General features: G+C 39.1%; 1 protein-coding gene across 3 annotated transcripts in view; it reads right to left on the bottom strand.

Moving 5' to 3' along the window:
• The window catches only part of LOC146455644 (midasin-like), a 79,487-nt gene that overhangs the window by 30,094 nt on the left and 35,850 nt on the right, over nucleotides 1-13,543 (bottom strand). For 2 of the 3 annotated variants that reach the window (XM_085093957.1, XM_085093959.1), the window contains exons 45-64: nucleotides 12,923-13,070; nucleotides 12,463-12,631; nucleotides 11,995-12,235; nucleotides 11,574-11,703; nucleotides 11,021-11,155; nucleotides 10,534-10,751; nucleotides 9,972-10,267; nucleotides 9,060-9,205; nucleotides 8,153-8,386; nucleotides 7,481-7,759; nucleotides 6,997-7,092; nucleotides 6,349-6,469; nucleotides 5,862-5,925; nucleotides 4,686-5,242; nucleotides 3,942-4,030; nucleotides 3,332-3,505; nucleotides 2,514-2,609; nucleotides 1,274-1,368; nucleotides 792-916; nucleotides 18-167 (exon numbers count right to left, since the gene is read on the bottom strand). In XM_085093957.1, the coding sequence (XP_084950083.1) occupies nucleotides 18-167; nucleotides 792-916; nucleotides 1,274-1,368; nucleotides 2,514-2,609; nucleotides 3,332-3,505; nucleotides 3,942-4,030; nucleotides 4,686-5,242; nucleotides 5,862-5,925; nucleotides 6,349-6,469; nucleotides 6,997-7,092; nucleotides 7,481-7,759; nucleotides 8,153-8,386; nucleotides 9,060-9,205; nucleotides 9,972-10,267; nucleotides 10,534-10,751; nucleotides 11,021-11,155; nucleotides 11,574-11,703; nucleotides 11,995-12,235; nucleotides 12,463-12,631; nucleotides 12,923-13,070 (3,563 nt within the window). The remainder of the gene's footprint in view (nucleotides 1-17; nucleotides 168-791; nucleotides 917-1,273; nucleotides 1,369-2,513; nucleotides 2,610-3,331; nucleotides 3,506-3,941; nucleotides 4,031-4,685; nucleotides 5,243-5,861; nucleotides 5,926-6,348; nucleotides 6,470-6,996; nucleotides 7,093-7,480; nucleotides 7,760-8,152; nucleotides 8,387-9,059; nucleotides 9,206-9,971; nucleotides 10,268-10,533; nucleotides 10,752-11,020; nucleotides 11,156-11,573; nucleotides 11,704-11,994; nucleotides 12,236-12,462; nucleotides 12,632-12,922; nucleotides 13,071-13,543) is intronic. The other variant, XM_085093958.1, reaches the window with a different exon arrangement.

Below are 13,543 nucleotides of genomic sequence, written 5' to 3'. Positions count from 1 at the left end.
AACAACGCAGCTTATACCTTTGGAGCCAGAAATGGTATCCTCTTTATAACACATCTCTTTATAAAAAGAAAACAGCATTTGCACACGGGAGGAGAATTCGCCAAGTGTTGAGCTCTCAATAAATCTCTGAAGCGGTTCAATTAACTCGCTGGCCTTGGAAATACTTTCTGTAAGAAGAACATTAATAAAGGAGAAGGTAACTATAGAGCTATAGAAAAAACATGAATGCGCAGAAGATGTGCCACCATCCACTGTGATCACCTATTACCTCAAGACATTGAAAACGTTATATTAAAATATCTTCCCAACTTCTTCTGATACATTTTGTATAGTAGAAGAATATTGTGGTACATCCACACGCTAATTTTCTAGTCGTAATTCTGGTCATCTGCTTGTTTGATAATTACCTGATACTGGATTTCGGTTATGATGGCAGTTAGGATTACTCAGGATTAAAAGTATTAGGCATTGCTGCATCATTATCCTTCTCGAAATCAAGGTCAGACGAAATCCTGAGGTACAGGCGTTGTGCGTTTGTAATGGTCCAGCACACATACTTCGATCTGCCCCAGTGTTGTCTAATCTTTAATACTATTTTTTTAGTACTCTTTATACTTCGCAAGGCAAAATCCTTAAGTTGAATCTTTTGAGGCACGCGTTGCTTTACTGTTGTTCTTTCACTGTACGGGTAAAACCATTCAAACACAAGCTTCTGAGCTATACTTTTTGCGAAGTTGAAACCTTGGCTCTGATTGGAGTGAAATGACTATTAAGCGAAAAGAATGACGTACCAGTTGTTTCGTTTTCAGCTGCACCTTCCCTGAATTGCTGTAACGAGTTATAGATATGAAACCACCACTGGCTGGACTTTGCTGCTGCTTTGGCAGTGGCCACATCAAGAAGCGATGACCAACACCTACGATATTATGAGACAGAAATTCAGAGGCCTGGCAGAAAACGTTTATCAACGAAAAAATTGATCGCTTCACAGTAAGGTTAATACACGGAACGCCTCAATGTACCACTTAAAAGTCAAATCCTCTGCAGATTACACAAAAAAGATATTCTTAGGAGATTTGAATGTTAAGAGAAGTTTTTTTGAAAACACACCAGAAAAATTCTACGACGCCTTACGATGCATGCGTAAAGACCAGCCTCTTGAATTCAATACGAAATAACCATCATAATACGTTTACTGGTCTCAGTACCAATTTGCAAAAAAGTCAAATTTCAAATAACTTTTTCAAACTACAATTAAAAAGTGTATTCATACTTAAGCTCCATTCTTCTCCACTGTATGATCAGGTGTGTCACACGGTCCAAATGCTCTTTAAGGCTGACATGCTTTGCTGCATTAGACTCCCAGTCCTATCAGAAATAGCAACAGCAAAAAATTGAACTATGGCCAGATGGCTCTTGAAGACTGTCAAGAGAAAACTATTCCCTGAAACGAATGGCACTACGTCTAAGCAACAAGTCTGGATACAAAACAAAGAGAGCGCAAAGGAATTCGACAGGCCTCAACTTTGCTTATTTTTTTTATTTATTTATTTTTTTAAGTTTGCACGACGATCTAATGTTTTTTTTTTTTTTCACGCTTGCACGATGATCTAGTGGAATTCCCCAACTAAGCCCTCGACAAAGCCACCACAATTCGGTTTAGATACAGAGAAAAGTTCAAGAATACGAACTAGAAGTAAACATCTAGTAGTCCGTCCGATTTCCCGACCTGAGGGTCAGTCAATTCTCTCTTTTGTTTTCGTTTTTTGTTTTCTATTTGTTGTTGTTGTTGTTGCTTCTTTTAGTTGCACTATGATCTAATGTTTATTTTTTTTAAGCTTGCACGATGATCTAGCTGAATTCCCCAACTAACCCCTCGACAAAGCCACCACACAATTCAATTTAGATACAGAGAAAAGTTCACGAAGACGAACTACAAGTAAACATCTGGTAGTGCGTCCAATTTCCTGACCTGAGGGTCAGTCAATTCTCTTTCACTCTTTTTTCCTAACCAAAATATTTACCACGTGGTACCTCCCCACCAACCAGAGGAAGTTATGTCCCTCTTGGGGCGTTCTCCATTTGTCATAAATGGTGGGAACCGAACAGTAAGTTTAATAATAAATAATAATAAAATAAATACTTTGTTTATAGTGGAAATGCACTTAGCTACCCAAAGCTTGCAAACGGAATGCGCCAATTTGAGGAGCTGATTCTAAAACTTCTTCAACAAGGAACATTTTGAAAATGATAAGCCCCAATATCAACATTCTCCTCACTGTTCTGGTATATTTCTGGTGGTACCAGTTGGAGGAATTTGTTTCACAATCAAGAAAATGTCTCTGGCGTTCATCTCCACTCTATGTCCTGTACATTTGATTATGTGGTGATCTTGGTACGTAGAAATTAGAAGACAGTCACTACTGGGGATTGAAGGGTTAAGGCTGTGACTACATGGGTGTTTGGTCTGTGTGTAAAACGTGAACGTTCCACCCTTGAGCTGACAACCTTACCTGAGCCTTCCTTAAAAGAACTTCAAGACCTGTTAGAATCTTCATCACTGGACTTGTAACAGGAAAAGACAGAATCCTTTCCATAACCACCAACAACTAGAACAATAACAGTTTTAATTTTAAGATATTTCAACTAAAATTACAAAATAAAATGACCAGTTAACACTGGAATCATCTACTTAATTTCTACATTGTGAACAAAGAGTTAAACGCCATTATCAGCACAATTGTAAATGTAACGTACAGCAACGAACGATGTAATTTTCTTGTGGCTGGCGTTGCTGAGGTCTGTGTTGTGTTGTTGTTCATATAAACCGAGATAACGTAAGCCACAAGGACACCAAACAGTCTTCAATTCCCTGCTACTATTGTGCAATAATGATCAAAATTTAAAGGCGCTTAAATGCAAAACTCTTGTTCTTGTCCTTGTCCCTTAAGGCCCGTTTAAACGGTTTCAGCATGTGCCCAACAATCGTTCAACGAAAGTTGAACGGATGTTGGGCAAATGTTGAACGGAGTGTTCAAACCGCTTCAGCAGTAATCAACATTTTCAAGGAAGGAAATGTTGTATGAGTGTTGAATGGAAGTTTAAACCGATTTAAATTTGATTCAACACGCTTTTAACAAGCTTTCAACATTTTTTACGAATTCAACCATGTTGGACGACCTGTTCAAACGCCCCCAACATTTGGTTCAACAAAACGTTGAACGCATGTTGAACCAAATGTTGAAACCATTTAGACGGGCCTTTTTGTGTAAAACAGTGTTTTGCCAACGTTACCGATTGAATAATGGACGAGACAGCTTGATATTTTCACCTGTAACAGAGCAGGATGTCGTGGCCATTCAGCTAACAGCTCCTGAACACGAGCCATGAAATCCTGCAGGACTGGTTTAACTTTCACGATTTCGTTAACGTCAGAGTCGTGGTAAACGTTGAAAGGGCTACTTTCTCTTGCACCAGAAGAAGCACTTGAGGAATGCAGCTGCTGCTGTTGAGTGTAAGGACACAGTTCAGATCTATTGTCAAAGAACAGCTTTTACTCACTGGAGTGTTATAGATTGGCTACATACTTTAATGGAAGCCTATTGAACAAATGGTCTTCGAGCTCAACTAATGACAAATTCAAACATTCAACCAAAGTTACTTACACACTTGCGCAACTGTCAAAGACAATGGACACTGTTTTAGCGTAACCCTCGGACCGACTTTATTATGGCACAGAAAATTGCTAAAAATGACCCATTTCGAATTTTCTTTTGAGCTTCAGCGATTTTCCGCACGGGCTCTTCCAGAGTAGTCTATTAAATTGCATCGTCTTTTGCATCCAAACAGATTGCCAGTTTGCACAATTGACCATTATGTTTCATTCTAACAAAAGTAAGACATTCGTTGCCTCTTAGCCAGATGCAAAGCTAAATGCTTACCGTGATTCTATTTTCCTCTTTGAAGTCACCTTTCAGAATACAACTTTGCAACAGATGAGATCGAGAAAGGCGATCCTCCGCAGGCGACCCTGTAAAGAGATGACGTGATCGACACAAAAATGACACACCAAGAAGACTGAAAAGCAGTCAAAAGTGCGTGTAGTTTTACATCTTCTCAGCTTTGACTCGTAATTAATCCAATCTTCTCCGATGTTTTGTATACAAGAATGAAAATTGTTTGTACCTGTTTGAGTCTACAGAAAGTTATCCTACAAGATTAAAAGCCTTTCACTGAATTACGATTCCTCAGACTTGTTTTCAAAATTTCATGAAGTCTTAACAACAAAGCTCATGAGTGTCGCAAAGCGTTGTTATCCGGACGTAAGCATAGATCAAGACGATTTTTAAAATTCCTTTTTTTTCTGTCATCATCAAACACCTTGTTCAAGAAAATACAACAAGCACTCGAGATAGCGTTCAGCAGGATCTCCATCACTTCGAATGTCATCCAAAAAAGCTCCGCTAAGCGTCGTTTACAACGCTTTGCTACGCTCTATATGCCGGGACGAGCTGCATGACACTTAGCGATAGGCGTAAGCGCTAACGTAAGACATATAAATTCAGGTTTCAACTGAGCTGGACGTCAATCCTAGCATTTTTCGGCAGTGTTTAGTTGTATCAAACCTGCCACCGGTGAGACACACTCACTCGGGTTTGATGTATCACATGAAGTAAATAACTTACACGGAATAATAGCATTTACAAGTGCAGCAGTCTGGTATCCCCACTGAAACGCTTCCAGAAACTGAGCGTCCACGAAACCGAACGAGCAACAGTCTGTCACACCTAAAGACTGATCTTGACTTGATGGCAGTCGGGAAAACATTTCCTCGTGTACTCTTCTGATTTCTGAAAAGTCCTTCATGTTGGCCATGAAGAAATCAGCATCTGAGGAGGGCAAACACTGAGATGCCTCATCATTCAGTTGGGTGGTGTCACGGCTGTCATTCAAATCTTCTGGAGCCATGATGTCCTTAAACTCCTCATCAAAGCTTGGAAAGGCTCTGCTCACAGCTTCTTTATGTTCTTCATCCTCAGTAAGACTTGATCCGTGACTTTTGTTCCTGAATTTAAACAAGCTTCCCTCTTCTTCCTCTCGCTGTCTTTGTTCTTCTTTGAAGATTTTCCACTTGTCCAAGAAAATTGCCAGAATGGAGTTCAGTGCGCCGTGGATTCTATCATCAATATAGCCGTGCTGGATGGAATGATTACGAACATAAAGCAGAGACAGGCGTAAAACCCTGTGAAGCATAACAGTTTAGAAACAATAAATGAAAGAAGCAGCACATAATAAAATAAAGGAACCACCTAACAAATGCTAACAAATCAGAATGAACAGTACTAAAGAAAAGTAATATTCAGTCGCTTTTATTTCAGTGCTTACCCTTCACGACTCGAAAGTTAGACTAGTTTGTACAACGCAATAAATAGAACCACAAGAAAGTGCTGATCATTAGCTTTCATGTGAATGGTGACATCTCTCGCTGTCAATCACAACTCCACACTGCACTCAAAAGTAGAACCACCTTGTAGAGCATAATAAGTAGCACTACAGAAAAGTGCTACTCAATTAAATAGCTTTCATCTGAATTCACATTTTGGAAGTCAAGACTTCATCCTCAAAATCAAATGTTAGGGCACATAACATGACTCCAGGTTTGACCGTAACACTATAAAGATGAAAGATATACCTCGGGTTTCAGGAGGAGTCAACTCATAAAAGAGAAGCAAACTAAGGTGATTACGAGTTCAATCTCTACCAACCAGAACATGAACTACTGACAAACATAAATCATCAGAGGAATAGCATGTACCACAAAGCATAAAACAGCAACAGGTAATGATTAGTGACAGCCGTACCGGTATGATAGGATGGCAGACGCTGAAGGAGCCATGTCATGGTCTTGAAGATATTTAACCAATCCTGCAGTTAAAGGACATTTTACGTACAGTTAAAGTACTCTTGGATTAAACAAAATAGGGAATAACAATGTCTATCACGCTTTCTGGACGAGTTTACTGCCTTTTTAGGATCTATCATGAAAGTTCCCATCACTCTAGAGCTGGAAACATAGTCGGTTATCAGCCACTGTCCAACCATACTTTAGAAATACACAAGGATTGTTTTACAATGACTCAGAGTAAATCTGCCATCTTATTTAAAGTCACAATTTAGAGCATCAAGCACCCCCTCCCACCCTTAGGTAATGTAAGCCAAGGAATTGTGTGTTTGGTAAAACGTCTAATGTCCAAGGTGGAAGGACGTACTTCCTGGTAACCAATAAAATTTGTTTCTAGACCTGGATAAGCATTCATGCAATAAAACGTTCTGTCCATTACTTATTACCTTGGATGCAAGCTTGTACAGAGGGAGTTGTCAAGGAAATTGCAACATCCAAAATTGATGAAGAGCTTGAGATAGGAAACTGACAGAGGGAAAACAGCATCGTCTGATCTGGTGCACAAAGCTGTTGAGATCGTGAAAGAAAAAACCGTGTAACAATGCTAATGCTGTTTAATAAAAGATATGGCATACCTCCTCTACGTCATATCTTTGAGACGTACAATACGAATTTAGATGCATTTGGTCACGGTACTTTGTAAACACAAGAATCCTTAAAACTAAACATCGTTTCAACATCTAAGGAAACTAAAATAGGGTATCAGATTAGAAAAATGCGACAAAAGTTTCCACAGTTTTTACAGAAAAGTTATTCCAGAAGAATTTCCTCGCTGATGCAATATTTGTTTCCTAGTTGCTCATATTCTCATTATTGAATGGCAATGGCCAGAATTCCCAGGCCAGCTAGACCATTTTATCTTGGACATTCTTGTCACAGAAAATTAAAAAAGATGTAAAAGCCTTGTTAACTAACTATTTTCTGTGTTTAAGCATAGACAGCAACTGTACTTGGGCACATTTCAATACCCTGTATTATTTCCTACTTCACCCAATTACTTTGGTTACAAAGAACTACTAGAACAAACATGCTACCTTTGACGATGTGTTCACTGGGAGCTGAACCCTAAACATGTGTTGTTGATGCAAAGTTGATAGCTTTGCTGACATCAAAGACACCCCATAAATAACCTACAGTAAAAACAACATTGTTGTTGATACTAAGATAAATAATAATCAGACACTGACACAGCATCTCTACATAATCAAAACAACAGGCTAAAGAATCAAAGAAGGGTGTAAAAGCAGTAAGGTTTCAAAAACGAAATTAAAAACCTACTAATCATGCCATTATTTTATGCTAATTTTCGTTTAAGTAGATGAATAGCATCGTAGGCAAAGAAAATTATACTTGGGGTGGAGACATAACAACATACTAAAGTTTAACAATGCGTGTAACTGACGATACATAACTTACATATCGAGCTAAATGCAAAAACCAACCAAACAAACATGTCCAATATAGGCAACCGTTCTTTGGGGCATTTCCACTGTATTATTACATCTTGGATTCGCCTACCTGAGAAATACCAGCGATAAACGGTGCCAGTAGATCGTAGTAGAGTGGATACTCCTTTGTCATGTGTTGGACAAACCTTTCAGCAGATGTATACCAAGCTTTTGCCTTGTGCACAGCAGAATGTACTGAGTTGGGCGGGAGATTTGCAACGACACCTTCCTTCAGTGAAGTAAGAAGAGAAGATGCTAGCTCTCGCATGGAGTCCACTTGGCTGACAACACTGTTGGTATCTCCCACGGTATGCAGGTAATGTCTCACTTCATCTAAAATTGCCTCAAACTGTTCAACAGACAAATGAACAACATTAAAGGAATTGAACTGGAAATAATATTTCATTAAAGAAGCTAGAGGAAGTAAAAACAACAAAACTGTTCTGGATTAAGCACTGACTAAACTGCTAAAGCCGAAACACTGGCAGATAAAATCATTTTCAAACATCTAACAGCAGCAGTAGGAAATTTGCCTACAATCTGATGGGTCAAACACCAACAAAAGCACCAGTTGACATTATGCATTTGATTGCTGAATTTACTACAATTGGCGTTGAATGGGGTGAGATGAAACTGGAAACCCAACAACACAATTACCTTCAGCGTGTGTGCCTAGTAAGTAACTAACCTCCATAGACTGATCACAAATTAACCGTGATAAAAAGCTGTAACAGTGACATACCTGTGATATGGGTGGTCTAAAAGCCGTATTCTTTTCCAGATCCTGCATTCTATTTCTGAGCTCTTTAAGTTTAGACAGCAACCATTGAACTCTCAAAGGATTTGAGATTAACTCTGTTTTACTCCACGACTCTTGTGACAACAAGGCCTCTAGTTTCTCTGGTCCAGTCTTCAGTCCAGTCCAAATTTCTTCAGCATTAAATCTTACTTTTAACTCTTCTTCGATTCTAAAAATCTGAAAACAAAGAAACAATTTGAGACAATGAGACTTGGAGTGAGATTGGCTTTAGCATAGCTTAGCTCAGGATAGCTCAAATCAGCATAGCATAGTATGAGTATTATGTCAATCCGTGTATGCGGTTCTAGGCCATGTCAAGGTCACCACACATCATCGTAATCTCCCAAGAACAAAACTTCAAGATTCAAAAATAATCCAACACCTTTTGTTAACTACGGAAAATAAGATCAACATTAACACCAAAAGCACTGCTAGGAGCTTTCATTTGACGCAAGGGTTCACCGTGCGAATGGACGGCTTCACAAATCCAATAATCAATTTGCCAACATGCCACGGACAGGGTAACAAGGGTGTATCAAGAAAGAAAACCCCAAAATAATGTTTACACTACAACACCTTTACTCAGTTACTCAGTTTACTCAGTGACTACATGTAACAACAATCCTTCACGTTTTCGTTTACCCTTTCTTATCTTTAAAACTATAAATACAAAAGAGGAAACAAAATGAATTTTGCCAAATGCAGTCAATTGATACCATCCTGAGAAACTGGTTAAATTGGTTTTCAGAAAAGAGGCATGTTGAGCGAATATGTCATCTTATCTCCAGCCTTCTACCTGGAAACACTGCATTGAACCGGTCTATAGCTAACGATATAAAAGTTCGGTTACCTCTTCACTAACGTGCTGTAACTCAATGCTGTTCTTTTCCACAGGATCCACCGGCCCAACAGGTGACAGAATCAGGCACTGAGCCAATCCAAGTTTTACCCAAAGGTTACCAAGGTAAACGGCGTCCAACAACATCTCTGTGGTGTCTAAAGACAAGCGGATCATTGCCGATAAACCGTTACATTTATACGCTCAGGCCTCCATTAACAATAACCTTAAACCAGAAATTATTTTGGGCAAAAATCAGATAATATACAGATTTGATTATCACATACGCAGCTGAAGGTATCATCGTCTGGTCTAGTACGATTGACACAAATTCGATCTTCTAGGAAGAGGCTCATTTCATTTGAACATTGAAGGCAATAAAATGAAGTGACGTGCATAGTCACCCTGCTCAAGAGCAGCTTTGCCTTCCCATTTAGGAGAAGGTTCACCTGGTGAAGTGAAGTTAAGAGAATGATTGCACTACATCAACCTTATTGTGGCTACGCCGCGCGGACTGTGCTAAAAGCAGACTTGAAAGAATCTGTTCATCGGCTTAGGGCTCCAAGAAACTCAAAATGAAATATCAATTGCTGTCAAGTGAGGACAAGACAAAACAAAAATGTAGCAATTTTCCAATCAGCAGAGGAAACACTAGAAACGTTTGGACCAACATTTTGAGGTTACAATCCATATCTAATTTGGCCATCCATAGCCAAACACTGATAAACTAGTTCAGAGCCGCTGTATTATTAACAAAACGAGACCATTATTTTCAGGTTTCGATAGGTAGAGTCTTGTGGCTTGTCAAAGCGTTTCTCAAAAATTGCTGGCATACTCCCTCTAACAACGCATCCAATGACAAGAGGTTTACAAAATCTTCCCAATTTCATTTGATATAAATAAGTATATAAATGAACAACGTACCATGTGATATCTTCTGTTGGAGATGAGTCGTCCCTTGAAGGCACTCCTTCATGAGACTGAAAACCAAATCGCCTTGTTTCACATTGCCAGTGACCTGTTTGTAGTTGTCAAACACACTAAGAACAACACTCATAAGACTATCTACCACGGATTCCACGCCATTATCATTTTCAATGGCATCCAAGAAGTCGTGAACAACGCTCAACAGGTTCTGCCGGTTGCTTGGAGAAAGAATTTCTTGAAATGACAATAGAACTTGAATTAACTTGGAGACAAACAACCGTATGTTTGACCTCCTGCAAAGAAAGAGAATACAACTTTTAAATCAAGTTGAGCTAAACATGACTTCAAGCCAGACCAATTATAGCTGCATTCAACAAGAAAATGACCATTAGTATCATCAAAGAGATTCTCAGATTGCCAAGTTGCCTCTGATTACCTTTGTTGTTATTAATACAAACCCTTAGGTCGTCCACAGTCTTTCGCCATTCTTACAATCTATACAGTGCTCACTTTAGATCTGGTTTGTTGTAATTTTTAAAAAAAAGCTTACAACCCTCACCTTTCCACTTCATTCTGGTTATCAAGAACGTCTCCATTGACCCAGATGTGTTTGGATAGTATTTGTAACTGCTTAATATTTTCTTCGTAGCTCCTAATTGTAAGAGAAGCTAAAGGACCGCTTGCTTCTCCAAGAAGCTTCCTTGAGGTCATACTGATCAGCATGTTCCCAGCGCCTCCCAAAAGGCAGTCGACACTTGCTTCGATGACGTGAGAGCCCTATAAAGAAACAGAAACGTTATGTACCTAAAAGTTAAGGGTACAGAAGATGGCACAAGCCATGACATAGTCGAGTTAAGGATGAAAAAATGGCGATCATCTCGGCGTGGCAATTTCACAAATACCATGTCGAACCCAAAGTTTAGAAAACCATCAAACGCAGCTGGGATACATAGTAGATATGTGTCAAAACGTGAGTGTCACCACCACTGCCATTGCCTGCATTGTTACTATAAGAAATGCAATTTTTGTGCAAAAACAGATATTACCTGGTCAGAAAAAACACGCTTTCCTTGGATATTCTGCGTCCAAAGGCTATTGCTCTTGAACAGGAAGTATTTAGACAGCATATCGGATTCAACGGGTTGGAAGATGGAACAGAAGTTCGCCTTCAAGTTCTCTCCCTACCAAAGATATAAAGGAAAAAGAACATCATAACCAAAAAAGGCTATGGACTATTGTCAGGTTTCAACAATAAAATAAAACTCAGAACATATGATCATTACGTACGTACTAGTATACTTACGTATACTAGTGAGCGTGATCAATAAGGGTTCCAAATATTGAGAAAATGATGAGGACAGTGACAAACTTGAGGTGTGTTGAGCGTATACAAGTGTTGGCTGTTGATGCATAACACTTAAGGCCCATGATTACCGAGACCAAATGAAAATATCAAGATAATATGGCCATCAACATCAATCTCTGTTTGACCCAAGTCATCAGCTGTTGCCTTCATTACTTATTCATGACCTTGTGAGACTTCCGTAATCTATGACGATAACAGACAACAAAAATAGTCAAACAACATCATGTTAATACCTTGCATAACACTGCCTGCAAATATTGATATTGTGCTTGAATGTCTGGATATATGCTCGTTTTATTCAGCTGATAAGCTGTAAGTGATGCTAGTTGCTTTTCCACGTCTTCTTTCTGCTCGAAAGTTTTTCTGAAATAACAAAACACCTATCCATTAGCTTAGCTTTAGTAATGACATAGTCTGAAATGATTTGTCTGAAAAACGTAAAATATGGTGTACTTTCTTGGAGGACAGAATGTGAGAGCTTGGACGAAGAAAAGCACAACTTTGATTTGATAAGTGAGTATACTGGAGGTACATATCGATATACATCAGTTTAAATAAGATATATAGTCTGGTGAGATTCCCAACTGCAACACCCAGTGGCAACACAACACCACCCCCCTTTCACACAAACAAAATATGAGATGTAAGACTAACCTGCATGCCATTCGATTGGCCAGTCCTGACATCAACGTTCCAAGGACTGAATGCTCTTGCCAAAAGCAAATATTGTCAAACAACAGCAACAGCACTCTCTCCATCTCCACTTCATTCATAGTTGAGCTCTTGCTATGATCCGTTTCCAATTCAGAAGAGTCTTCACATTCAGGTGGGTTATCATCATCTTCTTGTAGCTGGTGTTTGTTAGCAGCCTCTTCTAGATTAGTTAGAGATGACTCTAAACAACAGAGTGAAATAAAATTGAGGCTGTTTCCCAACAGGAGGCCAGTAGCTAAGGGTACATGCCCCAACATGTCTAAATTGTGCTGAACAAATATTGGCATAGATGATAGTTGACTTAAGCCAGAAGATAATAATCGTTCTTCCAAAACAGTTCACCATTACTGCTTAAAAGGAAAGTAAAAACGGTACAAATATTTCGAAAATGCAACGGCGACAGCTTACCACATTGAACATAGCCATTTTCGTTAAGCTCCAGCCTGCTCACAATCATATTGCCAAAGGCTACTGCTAGCTTCCCTTGCAGGTCTCGTAGGTTCACTTCACGCCCACGTTTTGTCAGTGATTTATTATGAAATTTCCTCATCTTCAGGCAGAGATGCTGCAACTTTTCCTGGATGGTCGAGAAAAAGTTGTTCATGAACAGTTAGAAAGTAACCATGATCGCACCCACTTTGGAGAAATTGCTTACGTAATAAATAAAACAGCCCACATTGTCTAAGCCTTTCTTTGGCATGAGGTATTGCTACTCCTTCTCTCTGCATGGCATGCAGGTCCAGTGCAGAGTAACAAGCAGATTTTTTTACGGTTTCTGTATCTGTTTGCTGGTACCCATTTATTACTAAACTTTTCAAGTGCAAGTAAAATACATCTCTGTGGCGTGTAAATTCATAGTCCTACTCACCCATATCTGATAGGCCATGTTTGATCTAAATGGTGGAGGATGTCCATACGTAGACAGAATCTTGAAGTACACGTCAGCCATTCTGCTGTCTGCACCCAAAATACTGCTCAAGTGATTTATCACGGTGACGAGTTCGCTCGGTAGTTTTCTGCAGAAACACACTAAAAGAGTGAATGTGTTTATATGAACACACCGAGGTGGCCGAGAAACATGAATTTGCTCAGTTCCTTTATTGATCTGCCCATATGTCGATAAATGACCCAAACGGTATTTGGCCAATGAAGGCATTGACATAGAAATGGTTTTTATTACTACAGACAATGCCCTTAGTTATTTGTAACCTTACGCACTACAGACTTGAAAAGCAAAGCCTGAAACAGGTTTGTCACGAAATGATGCTTATTTTCTTATCCATTCCTTTCAAAAATGAAATTAATAAAAATCCGAGGTAAGATAAGCTTAGGCGTGCATGTGTATGCATACACCCAAATTTAGTTCCCAGTAATGAAGTTATGACATCACTACTCAAGAATATGTTCCGTTTTTACTACTTAATCAGAAGAAAGGAACTGAAACTATTATGGTTATTGCAAAGTCTCTCCCGTGTGAAGCGAGTTTGTC

This window comes from Pavona decussata, unplaced genomic scaffold (genome assembly GCF_977016875.1).
Source record: "Pavona decussata unplaced genomic scaffold, jaPavDecu1.1 SCAFFOLD_272, whole genome shotgun sequence".
Lineage (NCBI taxonomy): Eukaryota > Metazoa > Cnidaria > Anthozoa > Scleractinia > Agariciidae > Pavona > Pavona decussata.
The sequence above is the reverse complement of the archived record's forward strand: the minus strand, read 5'-3'. Positions and strand labels throughout refer to the sequence as shown.